This window comes from Leopardus geoffroyi, chromosome C1 (genome assembly GCF_018350155.1).
Source record: "Leopardus geoffroyi isolate Oge1 chromosome C1, O.geoffroyi_Oge1_pat1.0, whole genome shotgun sequence".
NCBI lineage: Eukaryota > Metazoa > Chordata > Mammalia > Carnivora > Felidae > Leopardus > Leopardus geoffroyi.
This window is the reverse complement of record NC_059328.1, coordinates 15370218-15388091: the sequence shown is the minus strand read 5'-3', so window position 1 is coordinate 15388091 and position 17874 is coordinate 15370218. Positions and strand designations below refer to the sequence as shown.

At 37.8% G+C, this 17874-nt stretch overlaps 1 protein-coding gene and 1 long non-coding RNA gene across 49 annotated transcripts in view; one reads left to right on the top strand and one right to left on the bottom strand.

The window, feature by feature from the left end:
• EIF4G3 (eukaryotic translation initiation factor 4 gamma 3) overlaps nucleotides 1–17874 on the top strand; it is a 318997-nt gene that overhangs the window by 174444 nt on the left and 126679 nt on the right. For 23 of the 44 annotated variants that reach the window (XM_045475991.1, XM_045475954.1, XM_045475949.1 and 20 more), the window contains 5 exons: nucleotides 2990–3010; nucleotides 3889–4068; nucleotides 4664–4778; nucleotides 14051–14148; nucleotides 16108–16230. In XM_045475991.1, coding sequence (XP_045331947.1) covers nucleotides 2990–3010; nucleotides 3889–4068; nucleotides 4664–4778; nucleotides 14051–14148; nucleotides 16108–16230 — 537 coding nt within the window. The remainder of the gene's footprint in view (nucleotides 1–2989; nucleotides 3011–3888; nucleotides 4069–4663; nucleotides 4779–14050; nucleotides 14149–16107; nucleotides 16231–17874) is intronic. The other 21 variants (XM_045475993.1, XM_045475992.1, XM_045475990.1 and 18 more) reach the window with 1 other exon arrangement.
• Nucleotides 12816–17874, bottom strand: part of LOC123597332 — a 44267-nt gene continuing 39208 nt past the window's right edge. For all 5 annotated transcript variants that reach the window (XR_006712079.1, XR_006712080.1, XR_006712078.1 and 2 more), the window contains one exon: nucleotides 12816–13072. This is a non-coding gene — a long non-coding RNA (uncharacterized LOC123597332). The remainder of the gene's footprint in view (nucleotides 13073–17874) is intronic.

The following is a 17874-nucleotide window of genomic DNA, read 5'->3' as shown; positions in this document are numbered from 1 at the left end:
GTGAGTTTGATTCTTTTAATGATTCTTCATCACTCATTAGACAGGCAAAGGGATTCTGAAGCATTGCAAGCAGTTTGGGAAGGCCCATTCACGTTTACACCTTCTTTTTCATAACCTGTGGTTTTCTGCCATGCCCACCCACAGATTTTAAATTTCCTGTCCCACTATTAAATCATAATCTAAATTCACAGTTGAATGGCTAGGAGAGAGTGCAAAAAAGAGAATTCATCTCTTTTTATGTCTTTGTTTTTCCAGCCATTACACCTTTTCTAGTTCTATTGATACTAGAATCTTGTGTGTGTCTGCACACACATGCTGCGGGAGTGGGGAGCGAGGGAAGGAGGGTCGGAAGGAACTTCTTAAAGGGGAAAAATAAGCTCCAGATCGCCTGTCCCTGTAAAAATCTTAGTGCAGTGAGATTGAGTAAAAGTAGGTCTGTTAAATGTTGTACCAAGCATGTAAAAGCATATGAACAGGTATCAGTTACTTTAAGGGAGATAGAGAATTAGAATCTTATAGGTAGAAGAAATTTGTTTTCCTGAAGAATAAGCATGAATTTTGTGAAGTAACCAATGGAGCATTTTTCTTACCAGGAATCAGTTCTGGTTGAGGGATATGCACCCCTTAGTGCATTGGATAAAGGTCTCAACACATCCCTGCAGCCTTTGAAAAAATGTCTTCTGACTGACAGTTGTTGGAAAATATGAGGGGTGTTCCACTTCGTGAGAAGTGGAGCGTGTAACAATTAAAGTTAGAGACCTTAAACCTGACTGTGTTTAAATTACGGATAGGAGACCTTTAGTAAGGTACTTGATCTCCAGTCCCTCAATTTTCCCTTCTATCTAATGGGAGTGATAATAGTACCTGCCTTAGAGGTGTGTTGTGAGAATAATTTAATATATATGTAAAAGGTTTTGAGTGGTTGCTGGTAGGTAGTAAGTGCTATATAAATCTCCACTCTTATTTAGTGTGCATATATGAATACATTTTTCTACATTGCTTCAAAGCTGAAATCTTAGTGTATTAAAAAAAGCATGTCTACATAACCACAAATTTTGTGTTTTATTGAGTTCAGCTGCACGTTAATATTAGCAGTAATATTAGCAGTAATATCGTTTCTTTTTTTAAACCACTGAAGAAGATAGTCTTATTGCTATTCCGAATCCTCCTTGAATCAGCTGTAATCGCAGTTACTGTAAACAGAGTGGTTAAAAACCCCAGCAGAGGAGTTGGAAAAGAGTGCCAAGAAAAGGACTCGCATATAGTAAACTGTTAGAATAGTGGGGAAACTCTGACCATATCTGCTTTTCTTGCTCTATACAACTTAATAGCATTGTGTCTCTTCAGGCAGTAAATACTTTGACAGAATTTGATGATAATATAACCACAGTACATCATCACCTGTTCTGTTTGATACTGTCCTTATCTTGGCTGCCCTCTAGAGTTGGTGGAAAAGGATCTTACAGGAGTAAGATTTCTGTCTACTATATCTAATATCTAGTAACGCTCAATTAGTTGAGCAGAGGAATGACTATTCTCTCCTTGAGACCTGTAATAGTTCTGTGGCTCCCAATACATTAACCAAGTTATAAAAATGCTTAAGTTCATCCCTAAAATATGTTTATAGCTCACATACATTGATGAGTAATAGATTTTACCAGCTGTGTAATTCAGAGAAGTGAAGTCTAGGGTGGAAAGCTTACTAGTTCAGTGTTCTTGGTTGAAGTCAACAGAAATTCTTGTATCTGTTACCAAAACTGTGTCGGTGGAAATAACTAGAAGACTATTGCTGTTGGTGTGGCCCCAGCCCAGGTTCCTGTATTACCAACTTTGCTTCTTGTACTTTCTTTTCATCTCCATCAGCTACTCTCTATGGCCTCCCTCATTCACTCCATTCTCCTGCTGTAGTGTCTGTTGTTTTTCTGTGACTTAATCTCTTTAGGGCTTTCTTTGTCCTGGGGTTATGAAGGCCAAATGGGGATGAGCCTTGGGCGCTGGATCCTAATTCTTCCGATTGAGCACAGGATGAAAAGTTATTTCTTCTATCACATTTGGGTAGCTTGATGCTTAAGAAGAGTAAGACAGGATATGACCAGAGTGGGCCCACAGGTCAAAGCTCATCCTTGCCTTTATTTGGGCCAGTAGAAATACTCATGTCTGGAATATGAAACAACTCAGGAGATTTTGGAGCTAGACCACATTTTAAGAATAGTTTTATATTTCCCCATTTTAAAGCTTTAAGTGGCCTCTTACATACTGTGGTAGTGGAGAGGTTTCTGTCCTGAAGGGTCTGATAAATTTTGAAAAGCCTAGTTATTTCTTAGGACTTTTGTAAACTTTTTTTTTAATTAATTTATTTATTTTGAGAGAGTGAGCGAGTCAGGGAGGGGCAGAGAGAGAGGGAAAGAAATAGAATCCCAAGCAGGCTCTTTGCTGTCAGCATGCAGACCAATGAGGGGCTCGATCTCATGAACCATGAAATCAACAAGAGTCGGATGCTTAACCAACTGAGCCACCCAGGCGCCCCTGTAAACTTTAAAATAATGAATGGCACTTTTATTATTACCTCTTTTCTCCATTAAAAATGGAGAGTGGATCATAGAGAAGCTGAATAACTAATGCCAAATTACATAATGGGTGTCTGTAGAGCCAATAGTAGGAATCAGTAGTCCCAACTGTACTTGTGCTAATAAGTAGACATATCCTCTCAAGCTGTTATAACTTGTGGCTACTACTAGAATATTTTTGCCACTGGATTTATTTATTTTCAATTAAATATGATTTGATTCTTCAATTCCATGTGTCCTTGAATTCTCAAGTGGAGAATTGTCATTCAGATTTTCTAATCTTCCTTCTTTTCCTGTTATTACTAAATACAAAGATATTTTTGTTGAGCTGCATGCTATGTCCTACCCCTTCCTACTGATCTATAAGCTTTTCCATTGGCTTTCTTTCTGTTTCCTGCTGCTTTCTTGCTTCATAATTGAAGGGAGGATTCAGACCCATCCAGGTAACAACTACTGGTTCTGCATGGCCTCTTTATTGCTCTATTCCCTTATTATTATTACAGTGAGACAATTACAGTTGATTGTTGCTGATGATTATACATGCATTTATGGTGGGAATTTACAATTGGTATATTGTTTCAAGGCTTGTAAGCCTGCAGTGAGAACCATAAATGACCACAGGTACTGGCTGCTATTTGATACATTTGAGTTCTCTTCCTTCCAGACCATTCTTAAGTCTGTCTAGATTTGTCACTTCTCTTGCAAACTATTCAAGAAAGTAAAATTGGATTTGATTTAATACGGGTTGCCACTTTTTAGGAAAGGAAGGCCATTCCCATCACCCGATAGATAGTTTTAATTTAACTTGACTGAGATGAAAGTATTTATATCCAGGTTGATTTCTTGTTCTTCTAAATATTTTATAAATTACTTGAATGGTAGTTTTTAGGTGACTGCTTTTAATTTTTAATAAGTGGATTATGAGCCACCTACTCTTAGTGAAATAATCAGTACTTTTATATAGTAGAACGAGTTTTAGAGAGACAAGCTTTTGTTACATTTTATCACAGATTTTAAAATTAATAATTATGGTATAGAATTTTTAGTTTAAATTAGCTGAGACTTCATTTTAAAAGTGAGACCGCCCTGTTTTCATATGTGTGACAGCATTGATCAAAACTTGACTTAGTGTGCCTAGTGTAGGATATGTTTTTTGATCCCAGCCATAGACAGTTTGTCTCTTTTCATGTACATTGTATTTTCAATTAAAGTTGATAACCTTTTTATTACTGGAAAAAAGGAGAAAGCTCAAGATAGTAAAATTTACGTATTTCCCTTTGTAAAAAATATATATATAAATATTTGTTTCTCCCCTCCTCAGTTTTTTCAGAGGCCTCAGATACAGCCTCCTAGAGCTACCATCCCGAACAGCAGTCCTTCCATTCGTCCTGGTGCACAGACACCCACTGCAGTGTATCAGGCCAATCAGCACATCATGATGGTTAACCATCTACCCATGCCGTACCCAGTGCCCCAGGGCCCTCAGTACTGTATCCCACAGGTAAAGTATCTCTCAGGTCCGTGTGGTCCAGCAGTAGAGTGGGGATTTACTCACATTCTCATCAGAGGAAGCAGGTAGGGTGGGTGATAGCAGTGGTTTTTTAGTAACATATATGTGAACTTTCTTGTTGGTTATAAGTCTCGCCATTTTGTCATTTTCCATAATATTGTAAGGAGATATTTCTACATCTCTTTACTTAAGTTTTTCTAAGCTGTTAGAGGAATTATTTTTATCTCCTGGCTTTCCCCCATCCCTTCCTCACATCCAACTTCTCTAAAATAGACTCAGTAATTAATGCTGTTCCTGTGATATCATTCAATTTCGTTGAAAGCTACCAGCCTGAAATAATTTTACAGTGAGCTGATGTCGGTCTGTGCACTGATTTGCTGTAAGGTTTTACCTAATGCATATCTTTCTCTCCATCCTCACTGCATCTTGATGGCAAGCAAACATTTTTTAATGTATTTAACCAAGTGTTTTCATTTTATTTAAGTAATTCTCTTATATATACACACACATACACACAGCTCTTTGTTTTTTTTATAGTAAGCTACCTTCATATTGTTTATAAATGTCTTTAATTTCTTTTTTCTAGTACCGTCATAGTGGCCCTCCGTATGTTGGGCCCCCACAACAATATCCAGTTCAACCACCAGGGCCAGGGCCTTTTTATCCTGGACCAGGACCTGGGGACTTCCCCAATGCTTATGGTAAGTATGTATGAAATATTGAGCAAGTTCTGCTACTTTTTGTGTTTTATTTCATTTTGTTGTTTTGCTAATCAGTTTAGGCAGTGAGGTTTAGTGGTGTAAGGAATTTTTAAATAAAATGTTGCAAATAGTTCTGACCTGAAAGCCTTTTAGAGAATGGCTTACCAGGAAAGAGTATTACAGAAATATATTTAGTTAACGACATCTTCGGAAAGAGCTGGTAATTGGAAAGAACCCGTGTCTCAAGGTTCTGATATCTGAAACCAAATCATCATTACCTGGATTTTTACTGGATTTTTGCTGGTAGAATAAACATATAATTGACCATTGAACAGCACGGGTTTGGACTGCATGGACTCACTTATATATGGATTTTCTTTTCAGTAAATACAGTATGGTGTTATAAATGTATTTTTTCTTCTCTATGATTTTCTTAATAATGTTTTTTTCCAGCTTTTTTGTTAAGACTGATACATGTAGTGTATGTAATGTATAAAATATGTGTTAATCAACTATTAATTGGTAAGGCTTCTAATCAGCAGTAGGCTATTAGATGAAATTTTGAGAATTCCAAACTTATACATGGACATTGGCCTGGATGCAAGGGAGCCGAGGGTGCCCCTTACCTGTGCATTGTTCAAGGGGCAGCTATACCTTATCTCCCTTCTGTGATTTCTTTTTGTCCAATCATTTATCACCATTTATCAAAACCTTTGTTAATGTTTTCCTACTAGCATGTACTATCCACAAAGGCAAGGAATTTTGTTGTTTTGTTCACTGCTATATCCCTAGCACCTAGAGCAGTGACTAGTAGGCTGTTGGGGTAGGATGACTGAGTACAACTTTCAAAATGATACACTGTTAAAATGATACACTTTATAGCTTCATTAAGTGCCTCAAGTATGTATATATAAGACACAGCTTTATTGAAGTATTTTTACTAAGAAATATTTGATATTTTCAAAACAACACATACTACCTACATGTGTTATTTTTGTTTTAAGTGGACTCCATGTCCGATGTGGGGCTTGAACTCATGACCCTGAGATTAAGAATTGTATACTCTACCTACAGAGTTAGCCAGACACCCCCATGTATGTGTTTTAGAGTAAAATAATACATGTGCATCACCAGCTCTGACATAGAATGTTGCCAGGATTATCGAAGTGTTCCTTGTTTGCTCCTTCAACTTCATTTGAACTTGTAGTTTTCATACCACCTCAGTGCCTCGGTATTGGCACTTATTCTGCAAATTTAAATCCAGTTAAGATCATTTAAGGGCGCCTGGGTGGCTCCGTCGGTTAAGTGTTTGACTTCAGCTCAGGTCGTGATCTCACGGTTTAAGAGTTTGAGCCCCGTGTGGGACTCTGTGCTGACAGCTCAGAGCCTGGAGCCTGCTTTGGATTCTGTGTCTCCCTCTCTCTCTGCCCCTCCCCCACTCTCACTCTGTCTCTTTGTCTCAAAAATAAATAGAACGTTAAAAAAATTTTTTAATAAACATAAAAATAAATAAAATAATTTTTTTTCATCTTTATGTATTTATTTTGAGAGAGAGAGAAAGCGAGCACAAGCAGAGGAGGGGCAGAGAAAGTGGGAGAGAGAGATTCCCAAGCAGGCTCTGCACCATCAGCTCAGAGCCTGATGCCGGGCTCAATCCCGTGAACCGTGAGATCATGACCTGAGCTGGAATCAAGAGCCAGATGCTCAACCGACTGAGGCACCCAGGTGTCCTAGTTAAAATTATTTTTAAGTATAAAATTGACTGTTGATATTACCTAGAATTTATTAAGTGGAAAGAAAACTATAAGGTGAGATGGTCTGTCAGAGTAAACATGCTAAAATCCACAGGATTTTCTTTCAATCGCATGTTGCAAAGGAATGCAATTGTATATTCTAATTTATAAAATCAGTTTGAAAGATGTCTCACTAAATTCTAGTATGGAGGTGCCTGGGTGGCTCAGTTGATTGAGCATCCAACTGTTGATTTTGGCTCAGGTCATGATCCCAAACTGGTGGGATCACACTCCATGTTGGATCCTGCACTGAGCATGGAGCCTGCTTGGGATTCTCCCTCTCCCTTCCCCCTTCCTCCCCCCCCACCCCCCCGTGCCCTCCCTCTCTGTCTCTCTAAAAAAAATAAAAATACATGAAATCTAGTCTGTTTATTTATAAATAATATAAATGGCTTTTTGACTCAGAAAATGTCATTAAAATTCTATTATAAATCTGTGCTAGCCCCCTTTATTGCTCTTAATATTACTACAGTATATATAGAAACAATATAGATGAGTTTATAAGTAGGGAAGTATTTTGCTGATTTGTGTATACAATATTATAACATATTTGGCTTTATTTCTATTATATACAGACCGTATTTGTTTATTTTCACAAAAAGCAGGATATTGAGGGGCAGTTATATCTCAGATATTGTTGATGTCTGTTCCCTTTGTTAGATATTCTTTCTTCCTGGGGAAATTCTTATGCAGATCCAGTATCCATTAAGTAGGCAATTTGTCATCCAGATTAAAGCACTGTTTCCCTAGTTTCCTTAAGATGAGAAAAACGTCTTAAAATAATTTTTCGTTATGAAAGTAACCAAGTTAGTGATGAAAAATACAAATAATATAGAATATATGAAGTTGAAAGATCCAATTTTTCTCCCTACTCCTCTCCCTAAAGAAATAATGATTTAACAGATCAATACATACTTTCTCACTTACATTTAAATGATTTTTAATACAAATGGACATACACAATTTATAATGTTCTAAGACTTCCTGGTTCTCCCTCACCCCCCTCACACACCCCCCCCCCCCCCCATCTCACAATATATTCTTGGGCATCTTTCCATTTTATTATCTACAGAATTTCAAGCTACATAGTTTTCCATTTTAGGAATGAATCATAATTTATAATCCAGTCTTCTCATAGGAAGTTTACATTATCTTCATTATTTGGGCACATATTTTAGTTGTAAAGATTACTACTAGTTAATATGCTTTTCTGTCAGACTTAAAAGCTCTGATCTAGGGGCGCCTGGGTGGCGCAGTTGGTTAAGCGTCCGACTTCAGCCAGGTCACGATCTCGCGGTCCGTGAGTTCGAGCCCCGCGTCGGGCTCTGGGCTGATGGCTCAGAGCCTGGAGCCTGTTTCCGATTCTGTGTCTTCCTCTCTCTCTGCACCTCCCCCATTCATGCTCTGTCTCTCTCTGTCCCAAGAATAAAATAAACGTTGAAAAAAAAATTTAAAAAAAAAAAAAAAGCTCTGATCTAGTAGTTTCCATCGATTATAGGTTCTTCAGCTATATCACCTTGAGGCAGCTGTTGTATCCTTATGGTCTAGAAGCCAAAAACATCCCCCTTCCTATTTTCTTTTCTTGGAATCTTCTCTTGGATCCATCTAATCCTGATGCCCCCCCTTTACTCTCTTTCCTCTTTTGCCCTAATCTTGGGTTCAGGTTAAAAGTGAATATAGAGGAGTACCTGGGTGGCTCAGTCGCTTAAGTGTCTTTTTTGATTTCAGCTCAGGTCATGATTTCAGGGTTTGTGGGATGGAGCCCTGTGTGTGCCCTCTGTGCTGTTAGCACAGAGCCTGCTTGGGATTCTCTCTCTCTTCTCTCTCCCTGCCCCACCCCTGCTCAAGCTCTTGCTCTCTCAAAATAAATAAAGTAAAAAAAAAAAAAAAAAAGCTAATCTAAATCCTGTGTATTTAAATTATGTAAAAGTGTGCACATGGACTGAAGTGGCTAACACAGTTTTTTAATTTTTAAAGAATTGGGGCCCCTGGGTGGGTTTGTCAGTTAAATGTCCAACTCTTGGTTTCAGCTCACATCATGATCTCATGGTTCATGAGTTTTGAGCCCTGCATTGGACTCTGTGCTGGCAGTGCAGAGCCTGCTTGGGATTCTCTCTGACTCTCTACTCCACCCATGCTCTTTCTCTGTCAGTCTCAAAATAAAGAAAGAAATAAACTTAAAAAAAATAAATAAATAAAAGGCATCAGGTATAGGGATCAGATCCTAATAATTCTCTGTTCTGAAGGACAGCAGTCCTATCTTCTAGGGCAGAGGACCTTCCTCTGGCTGAACTGGTGAGGAACGAATCCTAGTCTCATTCCTTCCTGCCTACTTTTCAGAATTCGTAGTTCTTAGTCCTTAGCTTTTAGTTCATTCTAGTGTACTAACATTTTATTCCTCTCTTGGGTTTAAATCTTGAAGCAGTGATTCTCAAAGATTATTTTTACTTGCCATGAAGTTCAGTAATCAAGATCATAGAATTCTAATTCTTGCAGTGTTTTTACAGTGTTGTGGAAAAATAACTAATGAGTAGTATTTGCTCAATGTCATTTTTCAGGTTTTCTCTTATTGCTGTTTTCTTAAATATTTCGATGCCTGTTATAGCAGGAAAGTACCTCAGGAAGACTAAAATTATTTCCAGGCCAGCACTAGGGGTGATGGCTCAAGGTGTACAAAATTAGGTTTGGGAACAAAGAGGTGTGGTTAGCAGTGACAGTGATACTGAGAAAGATAAAAAAAAGTTTGAGAATTTACCTGGTAAAAGGTCCCATTCTCCCTTGCTTCAAACCAGCATACTTTTCCTTTTTTTTTTTTTTTTTTAACTCTATCATGTGATTTCTCCCTCCCCCTTTCATTTTCATTCTGCTTTTTTCCTGAGCTTCATGGTGATTGGGTATGATATTCAGTTTCTGAGAACTGACAGATTTGTTCATTGTTCCCCATGATGCGTAGAGGTGGGAAACTTTATGGCATGTTAAGTTGAATTTGATTGTGTATTTGTGTAGTGTTAATATTTTGATTATTGATGTGGTTGTATACCAACGTTACTATTCTTGGATATTACAGGATAAATTGGTGTTAATTTGCCAACCTGCATATTTAGCCACTATGTTTTTTTTTTTTTTTTCTATAGAAAATTCGAAGTTTTGAAAGGTTTTTGGAAGACCTGCAGTGTATAAGACAGTGTGTTAGGTAGGGGCTCCTGGGTTAAAGTAATGGCTAGATAGTGGCTCAGTCTGTCAAATGTCCAACTCTTGATTTCAGCTTCTTGTGATCTAAAGGTTCATGAGCCCAAACATCATTGGGCTCCACGCTGACAGTGCAGATCTGCTTAGGATTTTCTCTCTCTCCCTCTCTCTCTGCCACTCGCTCACACACACATTCTCTCTCAAAATAAATAAATAAACTTAAAAAAAAAAGAAAAAAGACAAGGGCACCTTGGTGGCTCAGTCAGTTAAGCCTCTGACTCTTGGTTTCAGCTTAGGTCATTATCTTGGTGGTTTGTGAGTTCGAGCCCCACATTGGGCTCCGCACTGGTGTGGAGCCTGCCTCAGATTCTGTCTCTCTCCCTCTCTCTCTGCCACTCCCCTGCTCGTGCTCTTTCTCTCCCTGCCAAAATAAAAAAATAAACTTAAAAATTAAAAAAAAAAAAAAAAAAAAAGAAGGTGACATGCTAGGTATTTGTAGAATTTAGATGTTAAGATACTCTTCCTGCCTTTCAGGATTGTACAGTGCATTTATTTGACATTTGTGTTTAGGGTTTTATTAATGGGAAGAACTGTAAATGCTGACTAGACCATTGGTTCCCAGATTTTTCAATGTCCTGGTCAAATAAAAATTTTAAAAAGTAAAGTAAAATAAAAGAAGAAACATACAAGACTATTAGATTTTTTACTTTTGCCAATAAGACTTGTAAAGAAAACGGCTATTTAATGTTAGTATCATTTCATATAGGAAGACTGTTTTAAAAACAAAGGAACAAGACTGAAATAATTTCAAAATAGTAACAGACCTTTCCAAAATGTCAAGTTGGCAAGCCTATAGTTGTGTCTCTGTGTGTGTTATCATAATGTGGTTATTCTTGTATAAATTTTGCCATATATCATTAATACATTTTGTGTAGACTAGGGTTTGGAGAACCACAGGGATCAGGATAAAAAAATGTCAGCCCTTTTTCTATAAAGGGCAGTGTTGTAGGTTTTGCAGGCCATTTGGTCTCTGTTGTTACAACTACTCAACTCTTGCCATTTATTTATTTATTTATTTATTTATTTATTTATTTATTTATTTAAGTTTATTATTTACTTTGAGAGAGAGAGCAGGGGAGAGGCAGAGAGAGGGAGAGACAGAATCCCACGCAGGTTCCATGCCATCAGCGAGGAGCCAGATATGGGACTCAAACTCATGAACCATGAGATCAGGACCCAAGCTGAGGTCAAGAGTCAGATGTTCATCCAACTAAAGCCACGCAGGTGCTCCAACTCTTGCCATTTTAGTGAAAAAGCAACCATAGATAATAGATAAAATACTGTATGTGAGTGTCTTCCAATAAAACTTTATCTACAAAATAAATGGCATTGCACTGGATTTAGCTTCTTGGTGTTAGTTGCCATACCCCTGATGTAGATAAAAGTGCTACATTCCATGCATGAGAAGTTCAGGGACATTGAGTAACAGGCCTAACTGATAAATGGTATGCAAAAGTTATTCACATTTTTAATAGAATAAAATTTTTTTTTTGTTTTTTAAAAAAGTTATTTTTGAGGGAGAAGAGGGAGACCGAGAATCCCAAGCAGTCTCCGCACTGTGAGCGCAGAGCCCAGTTCAGGGCTCAGTCTCACCAAACGTGAGATCATGACCTGAGCTGAAATCAAGAGTCTAACCCTTAACTGACTGAGCCACCTAGGTGCTCCTTAAAATAAAATTTTTTAATGTTTATTTATTTATTTTTGAGGCAGAGAGAGCGCATAAGCAGGGAAGGAGCGAGAGAGAAAGAGGGAGACACAGAATCCAAAGCAGGCTTCAGGCTCTTAGTTGTCAGCACAGAGCTCGATGCAGGCCTTGAACTCATAAACTGTGAGATCATGACCTGAGCTGAAGTCAGTCACTCAACCAGCTGAACCACCCAGGCGCCCCCAAATAAATGTTTTTAAATGCCTCTGACTATATAAGAAGTTTCATTAGTATATTCTAAAAGATAACCATTGTTTGGTAGGGTAGAATGCCTGCTCTGCTGGGGTCCACAGTTGACTTGATATTCTGCTGTGTTTAACTCTGTGAGATATCGTATGCTACCAGGTTTATTCAGCTGGTATTTATTATATGTGTATTATATGCCAGTCTCTATCTGAGTTATGTTTGACTCAGAACCGTTTCATTAGAACAATCTATATTTTTTCTTAAAGGGCTGATTCACCTTTTGGATCTTATTTCACCTAGTTTAAAAAATATGGCAAGGTGAGCAGATTGTGTTGCTTCTCTAGCAGCATTTGAAACCAATTTCAGGGGATTGTTTTCTGAGTTTTAGAACTAGTGACATTATACGGTAGTGAAGAATTGCTTATATAAGCTTGATTTTGTTGGGCGCTGGGGTGGCTCAGTCAATTAGGCATCCACCTTCAGCTCAGGTGGTGATCTCATGGTTTGTGAATTTTAGCCCCGCACCAGGCTCTCTGCTATCAGCACAAAGCCTGCTTTGGATCCTCTGTCCCTTCTCTCTTCTCCTCACTCTCTCTGTCTCTCTCTCCCTCTCTCTCAAAAATAAACAAACATAAACAGAGATAAGATTGGCTACGGTGTTTTTCTACATTGAGTTTTTTGAAATCCTCATTACGCCCCCTGTTGAGATCTTCTCCAAATTTGATTGTGACCTACACAGTTCTGGTACTGCAAATCATATTGCTTCCAAGAAATTGCCACTTGAAGATTATTGTGATGATGGTGGGGATGGTTTGATGTTGATGATGACAGCGATAGTAGAGCCAATGTTATTTATTTATTTATTTTTTTTTTTTTTTAATTTTTTTTTTTCAACGTTTATTTATTTTTGGGACAGAGAGAGACAGAGCATGAACGGGGGAGGTGCAGAGAGAGAGAGGGAGACACAGAATCGGAAACAGGCTCCAGGCTCCGAGCCATCAGCCCAGAGCCCGACGCGGGGCTCGAACTCACGGACCGCGAGATCGCGACCTGGCTGAAGTCGGACGCTCAACCGACTGCGCCACCCAGGCGCCCCCCCAATGTTATTTATTAAAGTACCAAAAAGTTTGCCTGTGTTAACTATCTTCATACCTTCATTTTTTTCCTTCTTGTTCTCATGATTCAGTATCAGTGCTCCTAACAAAATCTAGTCTTCTACTTGAGCAGTAGATTGCAGCATTTACACATTTAAGGCTCCTTCTCCAGCTGTTCTTTTCTCCCCTTCTGGCATTATTATTTTCTTTCTCCCCATCTGCTGGATTAGTCCTTTCAGCATATAGGTGTATGATTTCATTCATGTCCTTAAGGGGAAAAAAACAAACAAACATTTTTTTGCTTCTCTTAATTATAGCACAACTTTTAAGAAAAGGAGTTACCTGGGGTGCCTGGGTGGCTCAGTTGGTTGAGCACCCGACTTCGGCTCAGGTCACGATCTCATGGTTCTTGGGTTCGAGCCCCGCGTCGGGCTCTGTGCTGACAGCTCAGGGCCTGGAGCCTGCTTCTGATTCTGTGTCTCCCTCCCCTCAGCTCCTCCCCTGTTCACACTGTCTCTCAAAATAAATAAAGATTAAAAAAAAATTTTTTTTTAAAGAAAAAAAGAAAAGGAGTTACCAATGCTGAACTGTCTTCATTTCCATCTCATTCACTATTGGACCCACCCTAATCAGGAGGCATCCCCCTCACCAGTACCCATGTAACTTTTGTCATGGTCGTCAGTGAATTCTACTTTAGTGAATCTTAGTTGACCTCTCAGTGCCATTTGACATAGAACCACTGTCACAGGGAGCCACCATCAAGGCTTAGCAAAAGCCTAACAGTGGTTCTCTGTCAGTAGGGAGAAGAATTAAACCATTCCCAATCCACAAGATGATCAGATATATTCTCTTGCCTCTGACTAAATCCACACACAAAACATATTCACAGAAACCCTTGTTTAAGAATCTCATTGCAGGGAATGGGTGGGCCCCCAGAATAGATTTTTAAAAGCAGTGCTATAGTTTGATTAGTTTTTTGAAAGGTAACTCTGATGGCAATCTGCAGGAGTTGGTTATTTAGTTGTTTCCATATTGGATGCTGACAAAAAGATCAGTGTTTGGAATCATTCCATGATCACTTTAGTAGAGAGAGGGGAGCTAGTGGATAGAGATGATTAAGAGGCATGTTTTTGTTTGTTACTTTTTTTTTTTAACTGCTTGTTTGGAGACACAGTGCCATTAGTAGTCTTATAGTGGTTGACAAAATAACTGAATGCTTCCTCTCATTTTTTTCTAATTCTTTAGGAACGCCTTTTTACCCAAGTCAGCCAGTGTATCAGTCAGCACCAATCATAGTGCCTACGCAGCAGCAGCCCCCTCCAGCCAAGAGAGAGAAAAAAACCGTAAGAGATACTTCTTAATTTTTCCTGTTTTAAAATGGAATGTACACTCATTTGTCAAGTAAGTTTACCCACAGCTGTAGTCATTCATCTCAGTTCACAAATGACTGCATTTTTTGTTCTTCCTTTATGTCCTTACCACTAGACCAGAGGATTTGTATGGACACATACTAGAAAGTAACATTTGCTTAATATCATTTTCAGCATGCACTAAACTAGGTATGCCAGATGACAACATGCCTTCTTCAGAACTGGGAGGGTTTGTCTGCTAAGACCTTGCTAAGTGGGAGAAGTTTGAGCTCAGTTTTCACATACTGATTATTATCCTTGAACTTTGTCCTGTTCAGTTCTACATTCAAATATGAACTGACCACAGGAAATCAGCAGAAGAGAACTGAGCAAAGTATTAATGACAACAATAAAAATCCTCCCTGTTGGAATAGATTTCTTTTTCGAAACAGCAGAATTTAGAAAATGTATTTTAATTATTTTAAAGAGGTTACGGGGGCTTTGTATCTGTCTAGTAAGGCAGACTCAAGCAAATTAGAATGCAGTAATAAAAAATTCAGGTTGTAGGACATCCTGTAGAAGAGTGGCTCGCAATCTTTTACCTATTAGGACACACAAAATGGAATTCACAAAGATAAGATAGGTGGGAGGGATATCATCATAGTCAATACATCTTCTTTTTTAATTTTTTTTTTTTTTTACATCTAGTCAATATTCTTGACAGTGGTCTCGGTAAAAATTAATAAAACTCAAAACTTGGTTCTTTTCTTATCAGACACACGTTTTTTGTGCACACATCACAATAAACAGCACATGCCAGTGTTGCCAGACACTACAGTTGAGAAAGTATGCTTTGGAAATGTTAAAACATCATGGTAGATGTTGCACTTGCAGAACGTTCAGGATGCACAAACATTAATAAAGAAGAGAATGAAAATGAAAGACATAATAGATGCTACTGTAGAAGAAAATAGAACAAATGAATTAGAAGCAATATTTAAAACTGTAGTAGAAACAAGTTTCTTTACCTGAAAACATAGCTGATACTAGGAATCTTACTGAAAAACTCCCAAAGCAGCTTCCAGATCCAGGTGGTTTTATTAATGAATTCTTTGCTATTTCTATGAAGCCAGGGCTACCTTGGCTGCTCTCTGGAGGTGAGGATAGCAAAGAGGGCCTTTAGGTCTCAGCAACATCACAGGTTGGAAGGCCTAGATCCTGGGGCTCCCTCTCCTTTATAGCACCATCTCCACTGATATCAGTGAGCATAGGTAGCCTTTAAAAAAGTAAGAGAACCACCTACATTGTTCTGCATCTTGCATCTTTTCACCTACCAGTACCTCTTGATGATCATTCCATCTCAGTACATGTGGATTTATTTCATTCTGTCTACTGTCTGTTTGGTATTTAATTGTAAGGATGTAGCATAATTTTTTAATTACTGTGTTCTTGATTAGCCTTGAGATTGTTTCTATGCCTTTGCTCAAAAAGCCTGTTACAGTTAGCATTCTTACATGCATATATAAGTCTATCTGCAACATAAACTCCTATTTCTAATTACTAGGATATGTACATTTTTCATTTTGTTAAGGAACCATTTATGACCCTTAAAACTTCGTTCTACAGAGTAAGATGTAGTTTAAAACGATTTTACTTATGAATTTTATGTTAATTATTGTACATAAAATCAGTCAATTTGGCAGTGCTTATAAGACAAGTGTTAATACTTGGCCTTTTTGACCTAGAAATTCAGCGAATTGGATCTCTTGTTAGCTTGTTACTCTAATTTGTTCAAGTCAGAACTAATGTCTGTGACTGAAATAAAGTCAGATGTGGTGATTATCAACTTTGATATTTATAGGTTGCCCAGGTTTTACCTTTAATACATCGTATGCCTATAAATGTACTATACAGATACCCATCTCTAAATGCCATCTTATTCTGACCTCATAGATAAGAATTCGGGATCCAAACCAGGGAGGGAAGGACATAACAGAGGAGATTATGTCTGGAGGTGGCAGCAGAAATCCTACCCCACCCATAGGGAGACCCACTTCCACACCTACTCCTCCTCAGGTAAGACCGAGTCAGCCGTGAGGGATGATGCTGTGTATTTGTTCACTAACCTCTGCTGGACTCCTCTTTTTTCTGTGGCTACTTTCTGACTTTTCATGTCCATCAGTTGTCTCAGAACCTCAAATGATGTCTAAACAGAGATGTTCTTTCACTTTACAAATTGTTATAACTTCAGATTTTTATTGGTAACATTTCTGTGCATTGTTTCCACATTCAGAGCATAGCTTTTGTCACTCTTCCTAGTGAGCTATTGCGTGATACCAAAAGGAGTTGCAGTTCCTATGGAAACCTCTTCAATAAATGTGTATTTCATGTTTCAATACGGAGCCCTAGAAATTAAATGCTGTGCACTATGTTCATGAAAACTTTTGAGGTTGAAAATTTAAACATTGTTATTTAACAGTATTGTTTGGGGCAATGCCTATGTAATTCTCAGAGCATATGTAGATGTATCTTAGGCATACCTCTTACCTTTTAGGACACCACAAATAGGCTTTTTGATTGGAGGTTGTCTTCTTTAATTATTTACATGAGTTAGTAGGAAATTCTACCAGTTAAGCACCATCTTGTTCCTGTTACAGAATGTAGTTATCATGGTCTTCAAAAAGTTCACTTTCTTGGTTTTAGAAATCAAGACATTCCAGGAGAAGCTGGAGTTCAATAAACTGTAGTAGAGGCTGGAATTTCCTGAATTTGCCAATATTTTTATTTCATCACTTGGTCACTTGAAATTTTGATAAACCACGGAGAGGAGTTAAGAGATTTTCAAAGCTTCAAAATACCTAAACTGCGAGCTCAGCATAGAAAACAGATAGAATGAAAATTATTAAGGAGTTGTGGGGGCTGCTTGCTTCCCTCATTTGTGGTTTGATGGTGAGGTATTCTTCAGGGCCCAGTTTATAAATATGTGATACATGGATAATTAACTATCATTTCAGAATGCTAGACCATTGATTTGATTTTAGTAACATAGTTTAAAAAAGTTGTTAAAAACGTTTTTAAAAATTGGTGTCACAAATACATGACTGAGTTTAGAGTCTCTTAAAGATTTGTGAATTTATTTAATTTCTTCCCTAGAAGTAAACATGGGAGAGGTAACATTTACATGCTTAAGTAAGTTATATACTTATGTACTCAGTTATGTAGGGGCATACTACAGAAAAACTTGGAATTGGTTGATGAGGACAGTTAAATTTTGGTCTGTATTTTTCCCCACGTTAATTAAAGCATCATCATTTTCAAGCTATATACCTGACAACCTTTGGTTGACTTGTGTTCAGTTCTCAACTTGGACATGTGCTAATATATTTTTTTGCATTTTAATTCCCTGTGTTTTGATTTTCTTAATCTTACCAAGCTTGATATCCTACCCTCTTGTGGTTACCTTTGGCTACAGAAGTCCGTTTTTTGTTTTTTTGTTTTTTTTTTAATTTTTCATCAGGGACCACAGGCCTAAATACAAGTATATTTATTTGTGTAAACATAAAGGACATTAAATGTCCACTTTTAATATGTAAAGGCCATCAATCAGTAATTATAATTGGTAATACTTTTTGATGCATCCTATTGTCATGAGGCATCAGTTTATTTTATTAGGTAATTACACTTAAAACCACATTTATTAATCTATTGTCTTTCTAAGTT